General features: G+C 41.6%; 1 protein-coding gene across 3 annotated transcripts in view; it reads right to left on the reverse strand.

Annotated features, from left to right (window-relative positions):
- Positions 1–25,092, reverse strand: part of slc25a26 (solute carrier family 25 member 26) — a 246,116-nt gene that overhangs the window by 21,014 nt on the left and 200,010 nt on the right. For 2 of the 3 annotated variants that reach the window (XM_063067949.1, XM_063067948.1), the window contains 3 exons: positions 24,711–24,780; positions 4,285–4,349; positions 1,134–1,207 (listed from right to left, as the gene is read on the reverse strand). In XM_063067949.1, the coding sequence (XP_062924019.1) occupies positions 1,134–1,207; positions 4,285–4,349; positions 24,711–24,780 (209 nt within the window). The remainder of the gene's footprint in view (positions 1–1,133; positions 1,208–4,284; positions 4,350–24,710; positions 24,781–25,092) is intronic. The other variant, XM_063067950.1, reaches the window with a different exon arrangement.

The following is a 25,092-nucleotide window of genomic DNA, read 5'->3' on the forward strand; positions in this document are numbered from 1 at the left end:
TCAGTATTTTTCCATTTCTGCCCTCCAAGATCAGTATCTTTTCTAATTGCTATTGCTGAATCCAGGCTTTGCTTTGGACAATAAAAAGCCCAAATTGAGGCCATTCTCTTAAATACTGTGAATGACCAGTTCGGAGCCACTGTAGCTCTCTGACGTAATATCTCCCACTCTCTTTCAGGTGCCAATCAATCCCATGTTTGTTCCTGAGTTTTGCTTGTGGACTATAAAAAAAACCCTCCTAAGAGTCTTTGAAACTTCCAATAATTAATTCCAGAATCATAACAATAATAAGCATTTGTTTTCATTACTGTACTGCTACGATATTTTACAGCCCGAATATCAAAAAAGTAATAGATTTCTACAAGCGACTTGTACGATATTCCTAAAATCAGGAATTAATCCCTTTACAATGAAGCTTTAATTGAAAATAAGAAATATGCATCTGTTTAGAATTTGTGATCAGTGTTGGGCGAAACACAACAACATTTTACAATTAGGCAAAAAACTTTCTTTTGGCTTTTATACTCAAGGTTGAGCTATCCGGTAGTTATCCAGTGTTTGTGTGAACAAGATAACAAAAGCATATCACCATTATGAATCTCAGTGTGGAATTCTTCCAAAGATAAGCAGGACTGAAAGAGGATGTGTAAATTAGAAGACAGAAAGCTGAATTTCTTTGCATAGAAGAGTGGAGGAGCTGGCAAATGGGACAGCAACTTGCTGTAGTTGTATTTTAATTTTGCACGGATGGTCGGCAGACTTTGCTGTCAAGTTATTGATTAATAAATTATTAGGTCAATACATTAATGCTAAATTTGGTGACTATCACATATAAACTTCATTTATTATATTAGCTTGGACACATCACAAGTGACTTCAGACGAAATATTCTTTCTTGGACTCCAAATTCAGATTTGAACACACCTAAGGCAGTGGGGACACAATAGGTTTGGGCACACACTTTACATGACAGCTGATGTTCAAGGTCAGCACTGTGAAATATTGATGTTTGATGCAAACAAGTTCTGTTCAGCTGGGGAGGCCGGATTCTCTGTGCTTTCACATTTCTATAGGATACTAACATAATCTTGGATACTTTTGCCACACATTTGTCTAGAAAGAAAGCAGCTCACCCAGAAATCCCTTGAGTCTTCCAAATATGGCTCAGGATTGGTAGCACCTTTCCACTGGCTGTCGTAGTACCTTTCTGCATTGAATGAAAGCACAAATCAGACCTCTATTGAGAACTTTGGCAGTAAATCACTTGTCTCAGCAGCTTCCTTCTTTTAAAAGCAACTTTGATGTGAAGAGAAATCCAGCTTGTGGATCCAGGTCTGACAAGTAAAATTGTGATCGAGAACTTGTTGCCTTTGGTGAAAAAAATCAAGAAACAGAGCAAATATTATTAAGGTGAATGGCAACAAAAATAAGGAATTGATTCAGAGTACTAATATGTAATTAAGAGCAAAATGCAGGAGGACCTCAGTGGGTTAGGCAGCATCTTTAAAGGGAAGTGAACAGTCTTCACCTGGAATATATAGCAATCAGTGATGCACTGCCAAAGGAGGGGAAGGAGAATTGGATAAGTACTTGAAAAGCTTAACAAAAATTGGAGGACTATGAGAAGATATAGAGAACCAGGACAACCCTGACGGGTAGGGTGGCTTCTTTCCATGCTGCGATCTTTATATTTTCAGTCCATAATTTCAAGTCTACATTCAAAAAAAACTTCTTTCCATAAAAGCCAGATCAATTGGATGATTTAGTTAACAGTCAACTGTAACATTTTGCATAAAGTTACATTAATCTGTAAATCAATTAATATTGTCCCCTATTAAAAAGTAATGAAATTTGTGGACACCATGTAGAAAGCAAGCAGAAACATTCAGCTTAAGGATACAAACTTGTAATTGATTCATTTAAGGTCAGAGACATTTTGTAAAATTAATAAACAATGTATTGTAAGTTGCAGAACCTGGGTTTCTGTACCACCCTCTGCAATTGGATCCTTCCTAACCTGAAGACCGCAATCTGTGCGGATTGGTGATAACAATCCTCCTGACGATCAACACTGGTGCACCTCAGGGCTGTGTGCTTAGGCCACTGCTCTACTCTCTATATACACATGACTGTGTGGCTAGGCGTAGCTCAAGTACTATCTATATGTTTGTGGATGATACAACCATTGTTGGTAGAGTCTCAACAGGTGACAAGAAGGCGTACAGGAGTGGAGTGGAGTGGTGGTGCTGCAGCAACAACCTGGTACTCAACGTCAGTAAGACAAAATAGCTGATTGTGGACTTCAGGAAGGGTAAGATGAATGAACACATACCAATCCTCATAGAGGGATCAGAAGTGGAGAGAGTGAGCAGCTTCAAGTTCTTGGGTGTCAAGATCTCTGAGGATCTAACCTGGTCCCAACATATTGATGTAGTTATAAAGAAGGCAAGACAGTGGCCATACTTTATGAGGAGTTTGAACAGATTTGGCATGTCAACAAATATACTCAAAAACTTCTATAGTTGTACCGTTGAGAGCATTTTAACACGCTGCATCACTGTCTGGTATTGGGGTGGGGTGGGGTGGGGTGGGGGGGGGAGTTTCTACTGCACAGGACTGAAAGAAGCTGCAGAAGGTTGTAAATCTAGTCAGCTCCATCTTGGGTACTAGCCTACAAAGTACCCAGGACATCTTTAGGGAGCAGCGTCTCAGAAAGGCAGCGTCCATCATTAAGGGACCTCGAGTACCCAGGGCCCGCCCTTTTCTCACTGTTACCATCAGGTTGGAGGTACAGAAGCCTAAAGGCACACACACTCAGTGATTCTGGAACAGCTTCTTCACCTCTGCCATCCCATTCCTAAATGGACATTGAACCTTTGGACACTACCTCATTTTTTTTTAATATACAGTATTTCTGTTTTTGCATGTTTTTTAAAAACTCTATTCAATATACGTAATTGATTTACTTGTTTACTTATTATTATTTTTTATTTTATTTCTTCTTATTATTTTTTCTCTGCTAGATTATGCATTGCATTGAACTGCTGCTAAGTTAACAAATTTCACGTCACATGCCAGCGATAATAAACCTGATTCTGATTCTAATTGCTATATACAGGGTGTCATGGTAGCGTACTGGTTAGCACAATGTCATTACAGCTTAGGGCGTTGGAGTTCAGAGTTCAATTCTTGTGTCCTCCGTAAGAAAGTTTGTACGTTCTTTCTGTGTGCTCCAGTTTCCTTCCACAGTTCAAAGACATACTGGTTAGTAGGTTAATTGGTCACTCCAAATTGTCCTGTGATTGGGCTAGGGTCTTAAATCAGTGGGTTATTGGATAGCGTAGCTTGGTGAGCTAGAACAGTGGTCCCCAACCACAGGGCCGTAAAGCATATGCTCCTGGGCCGCGAGGAAACGATATGATTTGGCGATATGTAACAATATGAGTCAGCAGCACCTTTCCTCATTCCCTGTCATGCACTGTTGAACTTGAACGCACGCGAGGTCATCAGTGATCCAAGACGTGCAAAGGAATGGGTCCGTGACCCATTTGTGAATGTCCCCGCTGAATCATCGCTGTCAGCGCGGGAAGAAGATCAACTCCTCGAGCTTGCAAATGATGGTGGACTGAAAAGTATGTTTGACTTAACATCTCTGCCGGCATTCTGGATCAAAGTCAAGGCTGAATATCCTGAGACAGCCACAAAAGCACTGAAAACTTTGCTTCCATTTCCAACATCATATCGCTGTGAAGCAGAGTTTTCTGCAATGAATACTAAATTGCAGAATAGACTGGACATAAGGAACCCCCTTCTAGTATCGCTGTCTCCCATCACCCCTCGATGGGACTGTCTTGTCGCAGGAAAACAAGCCCAGGGCTCCCACTGATTCAGCGATATTGGTGTGTTGCAATGATTTTATATGTTCATATGAGGGAAAATAAGCGCTGTGTGTTTAATATTAAATTTGTTAGATAAACCCTTTTAGAAATGAAATTGAGTGTATTAGCCACTTAGAAGTGACTTATCGTTGATTTATTACCTATATTCTGGTTGTGATTAACACCACCCCCACCTCCACCACCGGTCGGCCAGTCCGCAAGAATATTGTTAATATTAAACCAGTCCTCGGTGCAAAAAAGGTTGGGGACCCCTGATCTGGAAGGGCCTGTTCCACAATGCATCTCTAAATAAATAATTCACAAGACCTATTTAAAAGGTGAATATCCAGCAAAGTAGTGCACAACACCCTTCTGTCCTTCCCGCAGTATTAGTCTAAAAACATACCTTTGCTAACATGATTCTTGTTTTTACCAAATCAAGAGGTGTGGTGACTGCAGCTGCAAAGCCACCTGAAAAGAAACAGGTTAATCATAAGCCAACGTGTCAGACTATTGTACAATTATATCTTGACGTTAATGCCCATTTGCAAAACCTATAAACAAAACATTACTGCCGCCCTAATTTCTACACAAGAATCTTTTGTTCAATTTGCCCAGACAATTTATAACTTCAAATAACTTGGCAGAACCTGGCAACCGCAATCAAAAGGAGGAACAATGCCAATCAAGATTGGGAATTTAAGTTTCCGACTTGAGAGTCGAGTGATCCAACAAAGAACACATGCCACCAGTCAGCACTGGATTCTTGTTATACTGCTGTGTGAACCACGGCAACAATAAAGTTATATACAATAAACCTTGGGAATTTCAGTGCATACTTAAGAGAGTGAATGATGCCCGGGGCATCAGATTCAAGTCACTGGTCTGTGGGTGATGGTGATCAGAATACTGAATGTGTGTGGGGTGGGATGCAGCTGGCCAGAGAACTACTGGGTCAGAAGGGAAGGGAAGGGGAACTCCAACTGAAAGTATTAGGTTAATTGTCACCATTGGTGTAATTTGACAAGGAAATTATGACATTATTCCAGATTAAAGTAATTTCCCATCCATAGTGCTAGAACTCCCAGTGTGATGCATTTCAATTTTTAGGCGTGTTAGGCAGGGAGGAGGAAACTGGTGAAGGTGTATGGTAGCACCTGAATTTTCCTTATCAAGATTAATAACTGTGTCAGGTCTATGTTATACTTATTATGATGCACATGGTCATTCAGGCCCCTAGGCCAGGCTATCTCTGAGGGAAATAATCTCATTCCACCTTTCCTAATGGCCCTGTGTCCTTGCGACTTAAGTTTCTCCCATACATGCCCATCATTCCCTTCTAATTCTCCTTGCTGTTAACCTGCATTAAGATGCATTTTATAGTGTCACCACATTTATGTTACCAGCACATCTCTGGAATGTGAGAGGAAACAGGAGCACGTGGAGGAAACTTGCGGTAGTCAGCATGGAACATGCGGTCTTTGCACAAACAGAACCCTAGATCAGGATCAGCTCTGTGCTCTTGAAGTTGTAAAGGAACCTGCGCTCTTCACTCCAGTACATTCACAAAAATATATTCCTAAAGCACCCACCCCCATCTCTACACACAGTTCAACATTAATTTAGCTGCAAGAATGATCCCACCACTCATGCTTTCCAGAATTGCTGCTATCTGATCTTTGATTCAAATGCTTACGTAGAAACATAGAAAACCTACAGCACAATACAGGCCCTTCGGCCCGCAAAGCTGTGCTGAGCATGTCCTTACCTGAGAAATTATCCAGGGTTACCCATAGCGCTCTATTTTTCTGAGCTCCATGTACCTATCCAGGAGTCTCTTAATAGACCCTATTGTATCCACCTCCACCACCGTCACTGGGAGCCCATTCCATGGTCTCACCACTCTCTGCGTAAAAAACTTACCCCTGACATCTCCTCTGTACCTACTTCCAAGCATCTTAAAACTATGCCCTCTCAGGCTAGCCATTTCTGCCCTGGGGAAAAGCCTCTGACTACCCACACGATCAGCACCCCTCATCCTCTGTCGCTCCAAGGAAAAAAGGCAGAGTTCACTCAACCTATTCTCAAAGGGAATGCTCCCCAATCCAGGCAACATCCTTGTAAATCTCCTTTGCACCCTTTCTATGGTTTCCACATCCTTCCTATAGTGAGGCGACCAGTGAGGTTTTCCATGAGTAATTGATTCGTATCTTCCAGCTATCGTTCTAATTCTACTGTGTAGTGCTCCCTCCAATTTGTTCCAAGTTGTTGACGTTAGCTGTGTGGGGCGTAACAGGTACTGAAGGATGATTTGCAGATTTTTGCACAAGCCTACTGCACTCACACATGGGTGAATTAAAAGGTATTCATCTTCAAGAATGGTACAGAATGAGAAGAACATGGAGAGCTGGACAAGCTGATGGAAAATGGAGTAAGAGGGGTAGAGAAGGAGGTAAATGAGTGAATTGAGCCAAAATCTGCCCAATCTGTTCAAGGGGTAATTCTTCTTTATTTTAATCATCTTTTAGGAACTCAGTGCATTGTCCCCATCAGCATCTAATCCCCTTTTCTAACTGTCATTGAACAGGTGGTGGTAAGCCGCCTTCTTGAAATGCTAAGGCAATATATTTCCAAATCATATGGTTTGCCACTTAGAGGTGTGGATCATACCATATACCTGAAGGTCTCTTCATTCTTGGTTGTAGAGGTAATGGTTTTGGGAGGTCAGTTGGGAGCACCCAAAGTGAATAACTGGAGTACATTTTAGAGTTGATAGATTCTACAGCTATGTCTCCCTGCTTGTGTGATGGAGTGAGTGTTTAAGGTGGACAAGATACCAATTAAGTGAGCTGTTTGTACTGGATGATGTTAGGGTTCTTCTGCTGTTGTAGATGAACAACCAAGTAACTCCTGACTCATATCTTGGAGATGCCAGAAAGGCTTTGGACTGTCAGCAGGAAGTCACGCACTACAGAATAACCAGCCTCAAACTTGATCTCACAACCACATTTCTATTGCTGGTCCAGTTGAGCTCTTGTCAGTGATGACCCTGCAGAATTAAACAATGAAATGCCACTCAATGTCAAGAGAAGCTGGTGACACCCTGTTGCCAAAGATGCTCATTGCTCCTCTTATGATGCTTATCAGCTTTTGACCAAATATTGTCCAGCTCCTACCGCACAGAGCCGTGAACTAGTTCACTTAATGAGTAGCTGTAAATAGAATTAAATATTGTGTTAAGATCAGTGACCACCCTCACGTCTGAGCTGAGGATGGAAAGACAATTATTGATGAAACAGCAGAAGGCAGTTGGGCTGAGGACACTGCCCTGCCATGATGATCTGAGGGGGTTAGAGTGAAGACCTTACAACAATCGCAACCACCTTTCTTTGTGCAAGGTGCCTCCATTGACTGGCATGTTTTCCTCTTTAATGCCCATTGATTCAGTTTCACCAGCAGCCACACGTGATCAAATGCTGCTTTGATGGCAAGAGCAATCATTGTCACCGCACCTGTGGAATTCAGCTCCCTGGCCCACGCTTCAGACCAAAGTTGTGAAGAGACCTGGAGATTAGCAGTCGGTGTAACCCTGACTGTGTATTGGTGAATATACTTTTGATGAGGAAATGCAGTCTGTTAGCTCTGCTGACAACAGTTTTCATCACTTTACTGATTGAGAGTACTCAGGAAGATGTATTCAGCCAGACTGGATTTGTTCTACATTTTGAGAATAGGAGGTACCTGGGAGTTACCCCATATTATCAGGTAAATGCCAAAGCCAGGTTTGCTTGAGGCCAAGCTAGTTTTGGAGTAGACATTTGGCAACATCAACTGCATGACTTGGTTGCATTCAATTGTCCAGGATTTCTTGATTTCACATGAAATGATACGAATTAGCTTAGGAATCTCAGCCATCAGCTGCAATGGATTACCTAGAGCCTGCTGACAGAACCTATCTGTATATTAATGTAGAACAATGTGTGAGAAATCTGTATCTCTACAAGGATATAATGGTATCTGCAGCCTCCAGCAGCCCCAGAAACAACCTCAGAGCAGGACAAACATATCGGCACTGGATGGCAAACTAACCAAGGCAAACAGCCTGCAATATTGTGCACCTTAGCAGGCAGCCGCTGTTGAAACAAGAAAGTCACTGAGACTCAGCTCAAAAAGGGATGGTCACATTTCCTTCCCGTTAGCCACAAATGGGGTAGCATGGCAGTGTAGTGGTTAGCGCACTTTAAAGTAGCAGCGACCTGGGTTCATTTCCCACTGCTGCTTTTAAGTTCATACAATTCTCCATGTGACCTTGTGGGTTTCCACCGGGTGCTCCAGCTTCCTCCCACATTCCTAAGATGAGCCGGTTGGTTGGTTAATCAGTCATTGCAAACTGTCCTGTGATTAGATGAGGATTAAATTGGGGATCGCTGGGCAGTGCAGCTCGAAGGGTAGAGAGAGTCTATTCTGTGCTGTACCTCAATAAAAAGCAGCCGCTGCGATTGTAGGCTTGCTGCAGGGTTAAATTAAACAAAATGAAACAGAAGCAGGAACCTTGCTCCATATTCAATACAACTACGGTTGACCTGTTACCTCCACATTATTTTCCTGCAACATCTCCAGTCCCATAGACCACAGCCAAGTACAGAATCCAAAAGATCCACTTCTTCTAATTGAAATTTATTTTCATTTTTACACTGAATTACTGGCCCCTTATTCTGAGACAGTGACTAATGATTCTATATACCTGAGACAGGAGAAACATTAGTTTCACATCTACCCTGTTCAGCCTATTAGAATTTTTTTGTGTTTCAATGAGATGGCTTGTTCTTCTAAACTCAAATATGGGATCAGTCTGCTTAACCTCTTTGCATACAACAAAGTACTAAACTCAGACCAATCTGGGAAACTTTCACTACATTTCTATCATAATTATATCCACGCTTAGAAAGTGAGACCAGAGCTATACATAATACTTCGAATGAGATCTCATTAGGCCCTTTATAACTGAAAAAAGACCTCTACTTTTATACTCAAATCTTCTTGTAATGCATACACAAGATGCTGCAGGAACTCAGCAGGTCAGTATCTATAGAGGGAAATGAACATTTGATGTTTCAGACGGAGACCCTCCATCAGCAATGGAAAGGAAGAGGGCAGAAGCTAGAATATCATGTGTGGTAGGTAGGGGAAGGCACAAGCTGACAGGTGATAGGTGAGTCTATGTGATGGGGGAAGATGGGCTGGCGGGGGATGAAAATGATTGACGTGAGATGCTTGGAGGTTTTAGGTGGAAGAGGTAAAGGGCTAAAGAAGAAGGGATCTGATAGAAGACATTAGGCCATGGGATAAAGAGAAGGAGGTGGGAATCAGTGAAACAGAGGGGAATGGTTGCCAGAAGTTAGAGAAATTGATATTCATGCTGTCAGCTTGGAAAATATGACAAGACAGACACATCCACTTCTCTTTCCTTTCAGCTTGAAACGCTATCTATTTATTCCCCTCCATAGAGGTTGCTTAACCTGCTAGGTTCCTTGTGTTTCTTGAAGTTCTTGTGTTTATTGGTTTTCCAGGCACTGTGTTACTACCTTCTTAATAACAGATGCCAGCATCTACCCCACTACTGACTTTAAACCAATTGACTACATACACATGAATTTGCAAATCTGGTTTATAAAGTAATCAAGAAGGGATTCCACACTACTAACACCCCCCAGGAGTGAATGTAGCCATACAGATAACACCGTGTGTGCATTCTGACAGTATTCATTCAGAGGCTTTAAAACAACAATGGCTATCCACTGATGATCCACACACAAGGACAACATAGGCTTCTTGCAAGTGTCATAGCTGTGACGACCACTTTAAGAGCCTCGCTGTTCTCAGCAAAGCAAACGGTATTTGTGCAAACGGCAAATGCACAAATCTCACCAACAAGAAGGCACATCTGTTGCCACCAACAGAAATGAAGATGAGGAAGAGTAAGGGGGAGGAAGGAGGCAATTGAGGCAACCATTTTCTGCTCAGAGAGATATCAAGAGCTCAGCTGAACACATTTCCAGTGGTGGACACCCTAATCCTCTAATGAAGATCACCTTTTATTACCCAAGTCCAGTCACTGAACTTTTTGCTACACAGTTTCCAAGTTTTGAAGATCTGATTCATAGCACTTTGCCCACAACTTTTTGAATAGATTTCCCCTCCATCAGAAAACTAGCAATGCTGTGGCAAAATCCTACTTGGTCAAGAACTGAGCCATCCTTGATTTTTGCAAACCAACTTCAGATCAGGAAAGTTTCACAGCTCCTGCTTTAGCTGCAACTCATTTCCCCTTTAAAGTAATTCAGGCCGGTCCAAGTAGTGTAGGTTAATATTAACTAGTCCCAGCCACCTACATGATTGTCCCCTGTTGCAGTGTTCATCAAACAGTGTGGGATATTGAAATCATGAAAATGAGCAGGCAATATGAAGTGATGTTTTATTCTACTGAATAGTCATGGGTTAACCTTGCACCATGATCTCTCTGTCCATTTCCAGGGGCTATCAAATTTAACCCTCTGGGTAATTTCCATGTACTCTGGCATGATCATTATGATTTGCTTTATGCATAAACGACAGGTGCTGAGAGCTAGAAGGAGCTCTGATTGAAGTGCTAGTATCTAAACTTAAGTATACCCTTTGGGCTTTTCTGCTAACTCCACACCTGCCTGAGAGCTCCAAGTTATGTTTCCTCCCCCACCGCCCACCCACCTGGCACCAAGCAAAATCCAAGAGCAGCTAATAAAGTTAGCTCAGTGGAGTGTAAAGATTAAAGAGGGCAGTGATAAAAGAGAAATAAGTGTGAGCTAAAACTTTATATTAAATCAAGAAATCCAAGAAAACTCAATAAAACAACTATGTCCATTACTGGTGCATTGTTATGTTTTCTTAAGTAGTTAGAAAAAAAAGGGAACAAAAAGAAGACAACCAATATCAAGATCCAGTGCGAATGCTGCTTATACTTTTCCTCCTCTGATGTAAATTTGCTATTTTCTATTCTTCACTTAATTCAGTGCCTCTAGATTATAATCAGCCATTGTCATAATCAGCCCTGTAGCTCAGAAGGGTAGGGCAAGGAAGAGGAGGGCAGTTGTGATAGGGGACTCGATAGTAAGGGGGTCAGATAGGCGATTCTGTGGACGCAGTCCAGAGACTCGGATGGTAGTTTGCCTCCCTGGTGCCAGGGTCCGGGATATTTCTGATCGTGTCCAAGATATCCTGAAGTGGGAGGGTGAAGAGCCAGAGGTCCTGGTACATATAGGTACCAATGACATAGGTAGGAAAAGGGATGAGGTCCTGAAAGAAGAATATAGGGAGCTAGGAAGGGAGTTGAGAAAAAGGACCGCAAAGGTAGTAATCTCGGGATTACTGCCTGTGCCACGCGACAGTGAGAGTAGGAATGCGATGAGGTGGAGGATAAATGCGTGGCTGAGGGATTGGAGCAGGGGGCAGGGATTCAAGTTTTTGGATCATTGGGACCTCTTTTGGCGCAGGTGTGACCTGTACAAAAAGGACGGGTTACACTTAAATCCTCGGGGGACCAATATCCTGGCAGGGAGATTAGCGGGGGCTACTGAGGTGACTTTAAACTAGAATGGTTGGGGGGTGGGAATCAAATTAAAGCGGCTAGGTGTGAGGAGGTTAGTTCACAACAGAGGGATGGGAACCAGTGCAGAGAGACAGAGGGGTGTAAAGTGAGCGTAGAAGCAAAAAGTACAAAGGGGAAAAGTAAAAGTGGCAGGCCGACAAATCCAGGGCAAGCATTAAAAAGGGCTAAGAGAGTTGTAAAAGAGTGCCTGAAGGCTTTATGTGTCAATGCAAGGAGCATTCGTAATAAGGTGGATGAATTGAAAGTGCAGATTGTTATTAATGATTATGATATAGTTGGGATCACAGAGACATGGCTCCAGGGTGACCAGGGATGGGAGCTCAACGTTCAGGGATATTCAATATTCAGGAGGGATAGACACGAAGGAAGGGGAGGTGGGGTGGCGTTGCTGGTTAAAAAAGAGATTAACGCAATAGAAAGGAAGGACATAAGCCGGGAAGATGTGGAATCGATATGGGTAGAGCTGCGTAACACTAAGGGGCAGAAGACGCTGGTGGGAGTTGTGTACAGGCCACCTAACAGTAGTAGTGAGGTCGGAGATGCTATTAAACAGGAAATTAGAAATGTGTGCAATAAAGGAACAGCAGTTATAATGGGTGACTTCAATCTACATGTAGACTGGGTGAACCAAATTGGTAAAGGTGCTGAGGAAGAGGATTTCTTGGAATGTATGCGGGATGGTTTTTTGAACCAACATGTCGAGGAACCGACTAGAGAGCAGGCTATTCTGGACTGGGTTTTGAGCAATGAGGAAGGGTTAATTAGCGATCTTGTCGTGAGAGGCCCCTTGGGTAAGAGTGACCATAATATGGTGGAATTCTTCATTAACATGGAGAGTGACGTAGTTAATTCAGAAACAAAGGTTCTGAACTTAAAGAGGGGTAACTTTGAAGGTATGAGACATGAATTAGCTAAGATAGACTGGCAAATGACACTTCAAGGATTGACGGTGGATATGCAATGGCAGGCATTTAAAGGTTGCATGGATGAACTACAACAATTGTTCATCCCAGTTTGGCAAAAGAATAAATCAAGGAAGGTAGTGCACCCGTGGCTGACAAGAGAAATTAGGGATAGTATCAATTCCAAAGAAGTAGCATACAAATTAGCCAGAGAAAGTGGCTCACCTGAGGACTGGGAGAAATTCAGAGTTCAGCAGAGGAGGACAAAGGGCTTAATTAGGAAGGGGAAAAAAGATTATGAGAGAAAACTGGCAGAGAACATAAAAACGGACTGTAAAAGCTTTTATAGATATGTAAAAAGGAAAAGACTGATAAAGACAAATGTAGGTCCCCTGCAAACAGAAACAGGTGAATTGATTATGGGGAGCAAGGACATGGCAGACCAATTGAATAATTACTTTGGTTCTGTCTTCACTAAGGAGGACATAAATAATCTTCCAGAAATAGTAAGGGACAGAGGGTCCAGTGAGATGGAGGAACTGAGCGAAATACATGTTAGTAGGGAAGTGGTGTTAGGTAAATTGAAGGGATTGAAGGCAGATAAATCCCCAGGGCCAGATGGTCTGCATCCCAGAGTGCTTAAGGAAGTGGCCCAAGAAATAGTGGATGCATTAGTGATAATTTTTCAAAACTCGTTAGATTCTGGACTAGTTCCTGAGGATTGGAGGGTGGCTAATGTAACCCCACTTTTTAAAAAAGGAGGGAGAGAGAAACCGGGGAATTATAGGCCGGTTAGCCTAACGTCGGTGGTGGGGAAACTGCTGGAGTCAGTTATCAAGGATGTGATAACAGCACATTTGGAAAGCGGTGAAATGATCGGACAAAGTCAGCATGGATTTGTGAAAGGAAAATCATGTCTGACGAATCTCATAGAATTTTTTGAGGATGTAACTAGTAGAGTGGATAGGGGAGAACCAGTGGATGTGGTATATTTGGATTTTCAAAAGGCTTTTGACAAGGTCCCACATAGGAGATTAGTGTGCAAACTTAAAGCACACGGTATTGGGGGTAAGGTATTGGTGTGGGTGGAGAATTGGTTAGCAGACAGGAAGCAAAGAGTGGGAATAAACGGGACCTTTTCAGAATGGCAGGCGGTGACTAGTGGGGTACCGCAAGGCTCAGTGCTGGGACCCCAGTTGTTTACAATATATATTAATGACTTGGATGAGGGAATTAAATGCAGCATCTCCAAGTTTGTGGATGACACGAAGCTGGGTGGCAGTGTTAGCAGTGAGGAGGATGCTAAGAGGATGCAGGGTGACTTGGATAGGTTGGGTGAGTGGGCAAACTCATGGCAGATGCAATTTAATGTGGATAAATGTGAAGTTATCCACTTTGGTGGCAAAAATAGGAAAACAGATTATTATCTGAATGGTGGCCGATTAGGAAAAGGGGAGGTGCAACGAGACCTGGGTGTCATTATACACCAGTCATTGAAAGTGGGCATGCAGGTACAGCAGGCGGTGAAAAAGGCGAACGGTATGCTGGCATTTATAGCGAGAGGATTCGAGTACAGGAGCAGGGAGGTACTACTGCAGTTGTACAAGGCCTTGGTGAGACCACACCTGGAGTATTGTGTGCAGTTTTGGTCCCCTAATCTGAGGAAAGACATCTTTGCCATAGAGGGAGTACAAAGAAGGTTCACCAGATTGATTCCTGGGATGGCAGGTCTTTCATATGAAGAAAGACTGGATGAACTGGGCTTGTACTCGTTGGAATTTAGAAGATTGAGGGGGGATCTGATTGAAACGTATAAGATCCTAAAGGGATTGGACAGGCTAGATGCAGGAAGATTGTTCCCGATGTTGGGGAGGTCTAGAACGAGGGGTCACAGTTTGAGGATAGAGGGGAAGCCTTTTAGGACCGAGGTTAGGAAAAACTTCTTCACACAGAGAGTGGTGAATCTGTGGAATTCTCTGCCACAGCAAACTGTTGAGGCCAGTTCATTAGCTATGTTTAAAAGGAAGTTAGATATGGCCCTTGTGGCTACAGGGGTCAGGGGGTATGGAGGGAAGGCTGGGTTCTGAGTTGGATGATCAGCCATGATCATAATAAATGGCGGTGCAGGCTCGAAGGGCCGAATGGCCTACTCCTGCACCTATTTTCTATGTTTCTATGTTTCTATAATGTTCATTTCTATTGATCAAGAAATGATGACCTCATTGAGTGTTGTTTTTTTCTCTATCATGGTTGTTGGGTTGGGAGAGCAGTCAATGAAAATCACAAATATCTTGCATGTTAAAACTTGCTATTCAATAGCTAAAACACCAGAACAACCTCTTCTCATTGGATGAAAAGGTTCAAGGTGGTTAAGTAAAGTAATTTACTTAAGTAAAGGAATTTCAGCATATTCACATGAATGAATTCATTGAGAGAACTGGTGGCAAATGATAACACTGGCAAATTTCACAGCAAGTGACGTAAGGCTTTAAAAATAAAAGAAATGCAGTCTGTTTCTGTTTTAACTATGGAATTGATTGCTTTGAGTTTCATGGGAGGCCACTGAGTTTCTACTGAGGCTATAGGGGTGGAACTCAGAAATAAGGAGTGATTATTTTGATGGGATTGTATTATAGGCACCTCTCCCCATAATCAGTGGGAATTAGAAGAGCAAATATGTAGAGAGATTGTAAAAATAATAGGGTTATGATAGTAACTCAGATTGCATAGTCTTAAGGGTCTGGGTGTGTGGAACTTGTTAAGTACACCTGGGAAAGTTTTTACAAGTAACATATAGATGGCCGCATTAGAGAGGAGCTAATGCTAGACCTCCTGTTGGGAAATGAGTCAGGGCAAATAACTGCAGTGTCAATGGGGGAGCACGTAGGGACCAATGCCATTACTCTTGGTTTTAAAATAATCATGGACAAGAATAGGACTGATCCACAAGTTAAAGTCTGAAACTAAGGCAAAGCTAATTTTGATGTCAAAAGTTTAAACAGGAAAAGGGCCTTTTAAAAGTGAGATGGGGGAGATCAGGAACAGCATGTTTCTCTTAGAATGAAGGACAAAGCTGGCCAATCCTGGTTCATGACAGATACTCAGATTTTGATCAGGTAGAAGAGTTGGCAGATATTAGGTGTAGCCAGACGGGAACAAGTAAATCCCTTGAGATGGAAAGGGGATGTAGGAGTATAAAAAACAAAAATCAGAAAGGCAGAAAGAGCACATGAGATTGCTTTGGCAGATATGGTACTGGAGAATCCAAAGGGATTCCAAAAATATATGAAAAGTAAAAGGGACATTAGGGAGAGAATAGAGCTCTTAAAGGATCAATGAGGTTATCCATGTGTACAGTAAAATACACAGAGAAAGACTTAATTGAATATTTCTTATTTGTATTTAATGTGAAGAAGATAAGGAAGCCAGATAATTCAGGGAGGAAAATAGAGAACAGAATGTCTTGAAACATGTCCACGTTACAAAACAGAAGGTGCTGGTGGTTTTAAAACACATAAAAGTGGATAGATTCCTGGAGCCAGATTAAATGTATCCCAGGACATTCTGTGAAAGCAAGGAAGAAATTACTGGGCTCTGGCAGAGACATTTGCATCATTATTATGATAAGACCTGAGGATGGCTTTATGCTTTTGGCTCTTGGTAGGGTCTCCCATGCCAAATAGGTTAAAGGGTAGAACTAAGAGTGGTCCACTGGTCCTCCAGGTTCAGGGGTTCAGCTCAGAGCTAACAACCCTGACTGGTAAAACAAAATTATTATGGAAACAGTAATGTAGAATCTTTCTACATCTCAGAGTGATGGCATTCCTGAGTCACCACTCAGGATTTGCATTACTGACTTCAGAGAGGAAGTCCTGAACACCGCCAGAGATGGAGGACCTTCATTCCTGTCTTAAACGCCAGTGGCATAATGAGCAGTAAAGTAGGCACCATTCCTTGAAAATGACACAGGTAGACCAAGTGCTGAAGGAGGAATATGACACAATAGCCTTCGTTGTTCAGAAAATAATGTTAGGTTGTCATGTTACAACTATCTAAGACATTGATGAAAGTACAGCTGGAGTATTGTGTGCAGCTCTGGCTGTCTAGTCATAGGAAGAATGTCAAAATTCTAAATGTGGCCTTAAAACAACTCTCCTGTCTATTTTTTTTAAATGTTGTAATTCACCTCCACCTCCTCTGGCTTCCAAATATTCACAACCTTCTGCGGAAAAAAATTACTCCTTAGATCGTCATTAAATTTCTCCCTTCTCACTTTTTATTCCCCTCAATTTTACAAACCTCTAAAAGGTCACCTTTATAGATTCCAGTGACAATAAACCCAGCCTTCCCAATCTCTTATAACTACAGGCCTCTATTCCAGGCAAGATCATGGAGAATCTCTCCTCTGCTATCTCAAAGACATCATTCCTGTACTGCACTGACCAGATAGCAATACTCTAAGGGCAGTCTAACCAATGTTTTATACTCTAAGTCGTAACAAAGTTTTATTTCTTTGTATCAAACACTCTGATATTAATAAGTAGTTTGACTATCCATCTTGATTTTACCACAGCTCTCATCTGACACAGCAGATATCAGGTGGTAATTTCTTTAAGATTCAAGATTGTTTAATGAAATTTTCAGAACACAAGTGTAAAGGAGAATGAAATAATTGTTACTACAGATCTGGTACAGCACACAAAAAAAAACACACAAGATCAAGAACACAATAATAATGAAAAAACACACAATAAATATAAATACTTGAGAAAGCTTATATACATAGATTTATGTCCATAAACGATGCTAGGAACAGGAGTGTCCGTACGCAAGGTGACAGACAGGAAATTATAGTGATAGCTGGGGGATGTGGAGGGGTGGGTTACTGAGTGAAGGTGTAGACGATTGTTTGGGGAAAGTAACAGTTTTTGAGTCTGGTAGCCCTGGCATGGATGCTCCGTAGCCTTCTCCCTGATGGGAATGGGATAAACAGGGTGGGTGGGATCCTTCATGATGTTACTGGCCCCCTTTCCAGCACCTTTCTGTCCATATGTTCTGTTGTAGGCTAAATCAGCATATGGGAGGGAGAATGAAAATCTGGCTGAGAGTGCCACATCAACATCCTCTTACTCAATGTCAGCAAGACCGAGGAGCTGATTATTGACTTTAGGAGGAGGAAGCCAGAGGCCTGTGAGCCAGTCCTCATCAGAGAATTAGATGTGGAGAGGGTCAGCAAGTTTAAACTTCTTGGTGATAAGCATTTCGAAGGACGTATCCTGGGCCCAGCACGCAAGTGCAGTTACAAAGAAAGCGTGGCAGTGCCTCTGCTTCCTGAGGAATTTGCAAAGATTCAGCATGGCATCTAAAACTTTGACAAACTTTGTGACGGAGAGTATATTGTCTGGCTGCATCACAGCTTGGTATGGAAAGCTGAATGGAAAAATTTACAAGAAGTAGTGGATACAGCCCAGTTCACCATGGATAAAGCCCTCCCCACCAGTGAGTACATCTACAGTGAGCGTTATCACAGGAAAGTAGCAACCATCATCAGAGACCTCCAGCACCCAGCTCATGCTCTCTTCGCACTGCTGCCATTAGGAAGTAAGTACGGGGGGCTAAGGGTTCACACCACCAGGTTCAGTAACTGTTATCACCCCTCAACCGTCAGGCTCTTGCATCAAAAGGGATCATTTTACAACTTGATTTGCCCCATCACTGAAATGTTTCCATAACCTATAGACTCACTTTCAAGGACTCTTCATTTCAGTTCCTCAATATTTATTGCTTCTTTCTTTTTCTATTTGCATAGTTTGTTGTCTTTTGTACACAGGTTGAACACCCAAGTCAATGCAGTCTTTCATCGATTCTATTATAGTTGTTATTCTATAATATTTATTGAGTATCCGCACAAGAAAATGAATCTCAGGGTTATGTATGGTGAGATATATGTACTTTGATAATAAATATACTTTGAACTTTGATGGTGGGTAAGCTGGTGCCAGTGATGCATCTTCTTAGGATGCTATCCACTGTGCATCTGTAGAATAATGTGAGCAGAGATGTACATAGTCCAGCTCTTTACATCCTCCTTCAAAAGTAGAGGCATTAGTAAGCTTTAATGATTGTCTATGATATGTCCTGGGACTATGAGAGGCTGTGGCAAGATGTGCACTCCCAGGAGTTTGAAACTGCTTGCTTGTAATGCTGCCAATATAAAGAAAGGTGTGAGTGAGGTGAGTTCTTCTGAAGTCGATAACCATCTCCCTTGTCTTGTTGACACTGCAGAAGAGATTATTTACCTGTCATCATGGCCAGTAATCAGTTTACCATAAAAGATTCTTGTCATACATAGATACTCTTCTTGATCTTGTACTGAACATCACCGATGAAAATGAAATGATATAACTGTTAATGGGAAAGCAGAGGGATGATTGGTTCATCTTCCTCTTTACAAATGCTGCATATCAAATTATGTTTTTGCTTCTCTGAAGTCATAAAGGAATGCATAATGAAGAGCAGAAAGCACAAGAAATAATCGGAAAAAAATAAAAAGGAAGGTTAGGAAAATATAGAGAAAATTCAGAATAGAGCCCCATTTTCTTTATTTGACTAACTTTTACAGAAATGTCACATATAAAGGTTCTATTGGATGTGTCATTCTACACCAGTAAGGGCTAATCTGCTATATATTGACTCTTACCACAACAGCTGTGTTTGCGATGATATTCTGCTTTCCAACATAAAGTGACGACAATTCATTGGTGAGAAGGTGGGGGGCGGGGTTATGTAGCTGGGTTCAGAGGTGGCATCAGAATTTCACACTGCTGATTTACTTTCATCTTAAGCTCCAAATTAGTACCACACCAGAAAAAATCAATATATTTAAACAGCAGGGAAGTGCAGAAAAATTGCACCAATAACAGATAAAGCTATTGCTGGATAACTTTGTTAACAAAAGCCACAACAATCTTCAGAAAAAAAATCAAGCTGTCTCTTGAGGAACTCTGTACATAATTCATTAAAATCAGATTTAGTCTTATGTCTCTTATACTGAAGATCAGGTGCAGCACTTGAAAATCACATTTTAATATTATGTGAGATAATATTGGCAATTGTGATGCTGTCAGGCACAGACCAACATATGACAGTTCACTATTTAATGATTTAGTATTCATTTAGAGCACAGATGTTAAACAAGCAGGATTAATCAGCTGTACTGTAGATCAGATTTACAGATGTCATACTGTCTTTGTAAAATGCAACTGTCCCAATGCTTCCCTTCAGCTTTTCAAAAAACTTTAGCAGTAAAGCCTCCTATGGTGAACTAAACATTCTTGTCAACTGAAGGTTACTATGTAAAAAGTTACATTCTGTAATTATCATTATACACCAGTCATTGAAAGTGAGCATGCAGGTACAGCAGGCGGTGAAAAAGGCGAATGCTATGCTGGCATTTATAGCGAGAGGATTCGAGTACAGGAGCAGGGAGGTACTTCTGCAGTTGTACAAGGCCTTGGTGAGACCACACCTGGAGTATTGTGTGCAGTTTTGGTCCCCTAATCTGAGGAAAGACATCCTTGCCATAGAGGGAGTACAAAGAAGGTTCACCAGATTGATTCCTGGGATGGTAGGACTTTCATATGATGAAAGACTGGATCGACTAGGCTTATACTCATTGGAATTTAGAAGATAGAGGCAGGACCTTATTGAAATGTACAAAATCCTAAAGGGATTGGACAGGCTAGATGCAGGAAGATTGTTCCTGATGTCGGGGAAGTCCAGAAGAGGGGTCACAGTTTGAGGATAAAGGGGAAACCTTTTAGGACCGAGATTAGGAAAATCTTTTTCACACATGGAGTGGTGAATCTGTGGAATTCTCTGCCACAGGAAACAGTTGAGGCCAGTTCATTGGCTATATTTAAGAGGAAGTTAGCTATGGCCCTTGTGGCTAAAGGGATCAGGGGGTATGGAGGGAAGGCTGGTACAGGGTTCTGAGTTGGATGATCAGCCATGATCATACTGAATGGCGGTGCAGGCTCGAAGGGCCGAATGGCCTACTCCTGCACCTATTTTCTATGTTTCTATGTTTCTATCTCATGCTGACACCACCAAATGGCTTAACCATAGATGATGCCATTGGTTTGTACAATTATTTTCTTTTCTGGTAGTGCTCAAACAACAGGAGACTCAGAACTACTTAAACTGATCATAAAGAAAAATCAAAATAAAAAAAAACACAGAATAAGATGTTAATATTCCTCGTGCCAGGAGGTCATGAGCATTTGCTCGAGACTGCCTTGATGTTGGGAGCGGCACAGGGTTGACATGTAGGGGTTTTCAAGTGGGAAACCTCCGCCTTCAATGTTTCATCGATTAGCCCACAAACGATACCAAATAGCAATCTGGGATATTCATTAATTTCTCATCAAAATGCCTGCCAGGTGTTCCATTAACCCAAGGAACAACCACCATCTAACATAAGATAAATAAGAGACCCCAATTCTTTGTTTAAATGATGGAATGAAGCAAATTGGGCAAAGTCAAATGTGGTCATCTTCCCCCTGGAGCTGTATAATATGCGACCTTAATGTCTTGTAACAAGCCTTATTTCTATTTGAGATAACAATGAGGTAATTACAAAAGAGAGCTTGCTATAAGTGAAATGTTATTTAGAACTTAATATTTTCTAATGAGCTGAAGGGAAACATTGGAATAATTGCATTTTACAAAGACAGCATGATAACTGTAAATCTGATCCAACACCTGCCTGTTTAACATCTATGCTCTAAATGAATACTAAATCAATAAGTAGTGAACTGTCATATGTTGAAGTCTGTGCTTGTCTACATCCCAATTGCCAATATTATCTCACATAATATTAAAATGTGATTTTCAAGTGCTGCATCTGATCATGGTCTTAAAGATCTTCAGGGTACGAGACATGAAACAAAATTTGTTCTTTACTGAATTATGTACACAGTTCCTCAAGAGGTCAAACATTAAAGTTACTAGCTAAGTGGCAAAGCAACCTTTATGAATTATGCACACTAGTTGAATATTGACACAGAAGTACTATGTTAATGTGCATTAAAAACAGACTCTGTGCTGTGTATGGAACTCTAGTTTGTGTTGGTAGCTGCTTGTTACTGGATATGAATAATTATTTTAAATTAAATATATTTGATTTCAGGCCAGTAGTTGAGTCTTTCACTAGAAGTATTATCGTGCAAAAACGGTTTATTTCTGACACTATTTGTGATGTCATTTCTTTCATGATCGAGCGCGCAATAATAAAAAAAATTCTTTTGGGAGAAGAAAAAACATAAAACCTTTCCAGTGACTGTTGAAAACAATTTCAATTGCCATCCACCAGTAAATAATCCCAATAAACCTATTTCCAATTCGCATCTCATGATCAGCAATTAAAGCATGTAACTCAGAGGTGCAAGGTATCAAGTAATGAGGAATAAGAAATGAAAATCATGAACTTTCAAGAGAAATGTTAAATGAAATGCACAAGACTATTTTCAAAATACGTCACAGAATCCTATGCAATAAATCAGAAACAATAACCTGCCACATTGCAAACTTCTTCCTCTTGGATTCAAGTAAACTACAAGGCAATTCACATTTGACGCTTCAAGAATTTTAAGCAAACTGCCAAAGTTGACATCAACTAAATATTCAATCATTTGAAGAATTTCAATACTGAGAACAATGAATAATAAATAGCTGGTAAAGTACACAAAATAATAGAATTGGAGTAGTCATGGAAACAAGTGGTGATCAGTTCCAGCGTTTCTGGACAAAGGACTGAGAAAATGACAAAGAAACAGCTAATGAGGACACGGGGGATTCTACAGATGCTGGAAATCCAGAGCAATACACACAAAATGCTGGAGAAACTGAAGCATCTATGGAAATGAATAAACAGTCAACATTTTAGGCCTAGACCCTTCTTTAGGACTGGAAAGGAAGGGTTAAGATGCCAGAACAAAAAAGTAGGAGGAGGGGAAGGAGGATTAGCTAGAAGGTGACAGGTGAAGCCAGGTGGGTGGGAAAGGTAAAGAGCAGGATAGCAGGATCTGATGGAAGAGTGGACCATGAGAGAAAGGGAAGCAGCAAGGACACCAGGGGGAGGTGATGGCAGGTGAGGAAAAGAGATAAGAGGACAGTGTGGGGAATAGGAGGAGGAAGAAGGGGTAAGAATTTTTTCTTTACTGTAAAGATAACTCAATATTCATGCTTTGATGTTGGAGGCTAGCTATGTAGATGGAATTTGAAGTGTTGCTCCTCCACGCTGAGAGTGGCCTTGTCGTGGCAAAAGAGGAGCCCACAGACTGACATGTCAGAACAGGAGTGTGGATAGGAATTAAAACGGTTGGCCACCAGGAAATTTCACTATTGTCGGATGGAGCAGGGGTGCTCACCAAAATAGACCCCCCCCCCCCCAATTTATGTCAGATCTCACCAATGTAGAGGAGGCTGCAACAGGAGCACCAGATATAAAAGACGACCCCAACAGATTCTCAGGTGAAGTGTTACCTCACCTGGAAGGACTGTCTGGGGCCTGAATGGAGGTAAAGCAGGAGGTAAATGGGCAAGCGTAGCATTTCTATTGCTTGCAGGAATACGTGCCAGGTGGGAGATGAACGGAGAGGGACAAATGGACAAGAGGATCACAGATCTATGTGGAAAGTTCAGAATTAGAGGGAAGTAAAGGAGGGTTTGCTAGTAAGATCACATTGAAGTTGTGGAGAATGATCTGTTGGATGTGGAGGCACACGGGTGGTAGGTGAGGACAAGAGAAACTCTATCCTTGTTAAGGCAGTGGCATGATGGGTGAGCGCGGATGCCTGGGAAATGGAGGAGATGTAGGCGAGGGCAGCATTAATGGCGGAAGAGGGGACAACCCCATTCATGGAAGGAAGAGGACACCTCTGATGTTCTGGAAAGGAAAGCCTCATCCTGGGAACAGATACAGTGACGATAAAGGAACTGAGAAAAGGGAGTAGTATTTTACGGGAGACAGGGTGAGAAGTGATACAGTCAGGATAACCATGGGAATCCATTGGTTTATAAAAGATGTCGGTGGACAGTTTGTCTCCAGAGATTCCAGAGATGGAGACAGAGGTAGGGAGAAAGGGGAGGTAGATGTCAGAAATGATCAAGTGGATTTGAGGGCAGGGTGGAAGTTGGAGGCAAAGTTGATGAAATCGACAAGCTCAGCATGGGGCATGAAGCAGCACCAATACCGTCGTCAATGTAGTGCAAAAAGTGTCCGGGGAGCATTACCAGTGAAGGCATGGAACATGGACTGTTCTATGTAGCTAATGAAAAGGCAGGCATAGGAATGAGGACATCAGTCAGTGTAGTCAAAGTCTCTTGTTTGTAAAACTTTGCATTATTTTTATCTTCTTTTACTTGACTATAAAGGTGGGAAAAAAATTAAGAGGTTATTAGTAACCTGAAGCTGTCAAAGGGAGAAGTGTAAATTGTCTCATTCAAGCAGCCATGTACATTAGAACAGTATCAATCCAAACTTGTAGCTGGTCAAATGTAATGGGCCGGTTTGGCTAGGTTTACAATTCCAAACTACATTAAACAGAATAATAGATTCCTGCTGTACCAGTTAACTTAAAAACTAATCACAAGCAAAGATCTCAGGAGAAAATTTGAAGCAGAGGAACAAGAAAAAAGCTTTGCTAAGGATTCAACAGTAGCACAGTCCCACATAATTCCATTTTACATTTTGCCTGAGGATAGCCCAGGTGCCTGTGTCCTGTAGCACAAATGACTTATCTTCACCCCTCATGCAAAATCCATACAGTGGCACCCTCAGTGTTCCTCACCCTAATTAATCTACACTTCTGTCAAACCTATCACATGAACTGTTAATCACGAGTCCTTAGTAATACGACTTTAATGCCCTAAAGACCAGTTTGGAGCAGACAGCTGCACAGCTGAAGACCCAGCAAAGGTCTCTCTCTCTCTCTTTTCACTGTGAGATTTGCCAATATTCTTTTAACAAACTCAGAAACCTGACTGACAGCTTCTATTTTCCCACAACTCAAATTTGTCAAGTACAAATTGTTTGTCAAATACAAATTGCTTGTCCTTCAATTGAGCACCTTCACTTGAATCTTTGCTGTTTTGTGGACCTGCCCAACTCTCAATAATATTTCCAAACGACCACTTGCATTCTAGAAGAATGTTTTAGTTAACTTGCTTTTTGGCAGGTTTCCCTCTCCCAGCCCTTTCAGTATATTATGTAATCCTCTGCACCTGCAAATGCTCCACAAACTGCTGACTGCCAAGAATCAACCGCATGATTTTGCTTCCATGACCACAGGGCCTGCAAATGGGAAAAAAAAAGAAAACAACAATTTTAGTTTTATTACAGAACATTTGAAAGCCCTTGGGTTTGCTGAAATGATGAGAACTTATTTCACAAAGCGTGCGGCTATTTCTGTGCTTTTCATGATGTACACATGCAGCTACCCAAGAAGATGCTTTTTAACACACAGGCATCTTGAGAAAATAGTTGAGAAGTGCAAGTGTATCAATCAAAGGTCAAACTTAAAGATGCAGGAGGTGTGGCTACAAACTTGCAACTGTTCCAGTGGAATATTTCCAAATGCAATTTGTTTTGCAATATGCAGACATC

This window comes from Mobula hypostoma, chromosome 15, assembly GCF_963921235.1.
Source record: "Mobula hypostoma chromosome 15, sMobHyp1.1, whole genome shotgun sequence".
Classification (NCBI taxonomy): Eukaryota; Metazoa; Chordata; class Chondrichthyes; order Myliobatiformes; family Myliobatidae; genus Mobula; species Mobula hypostoma.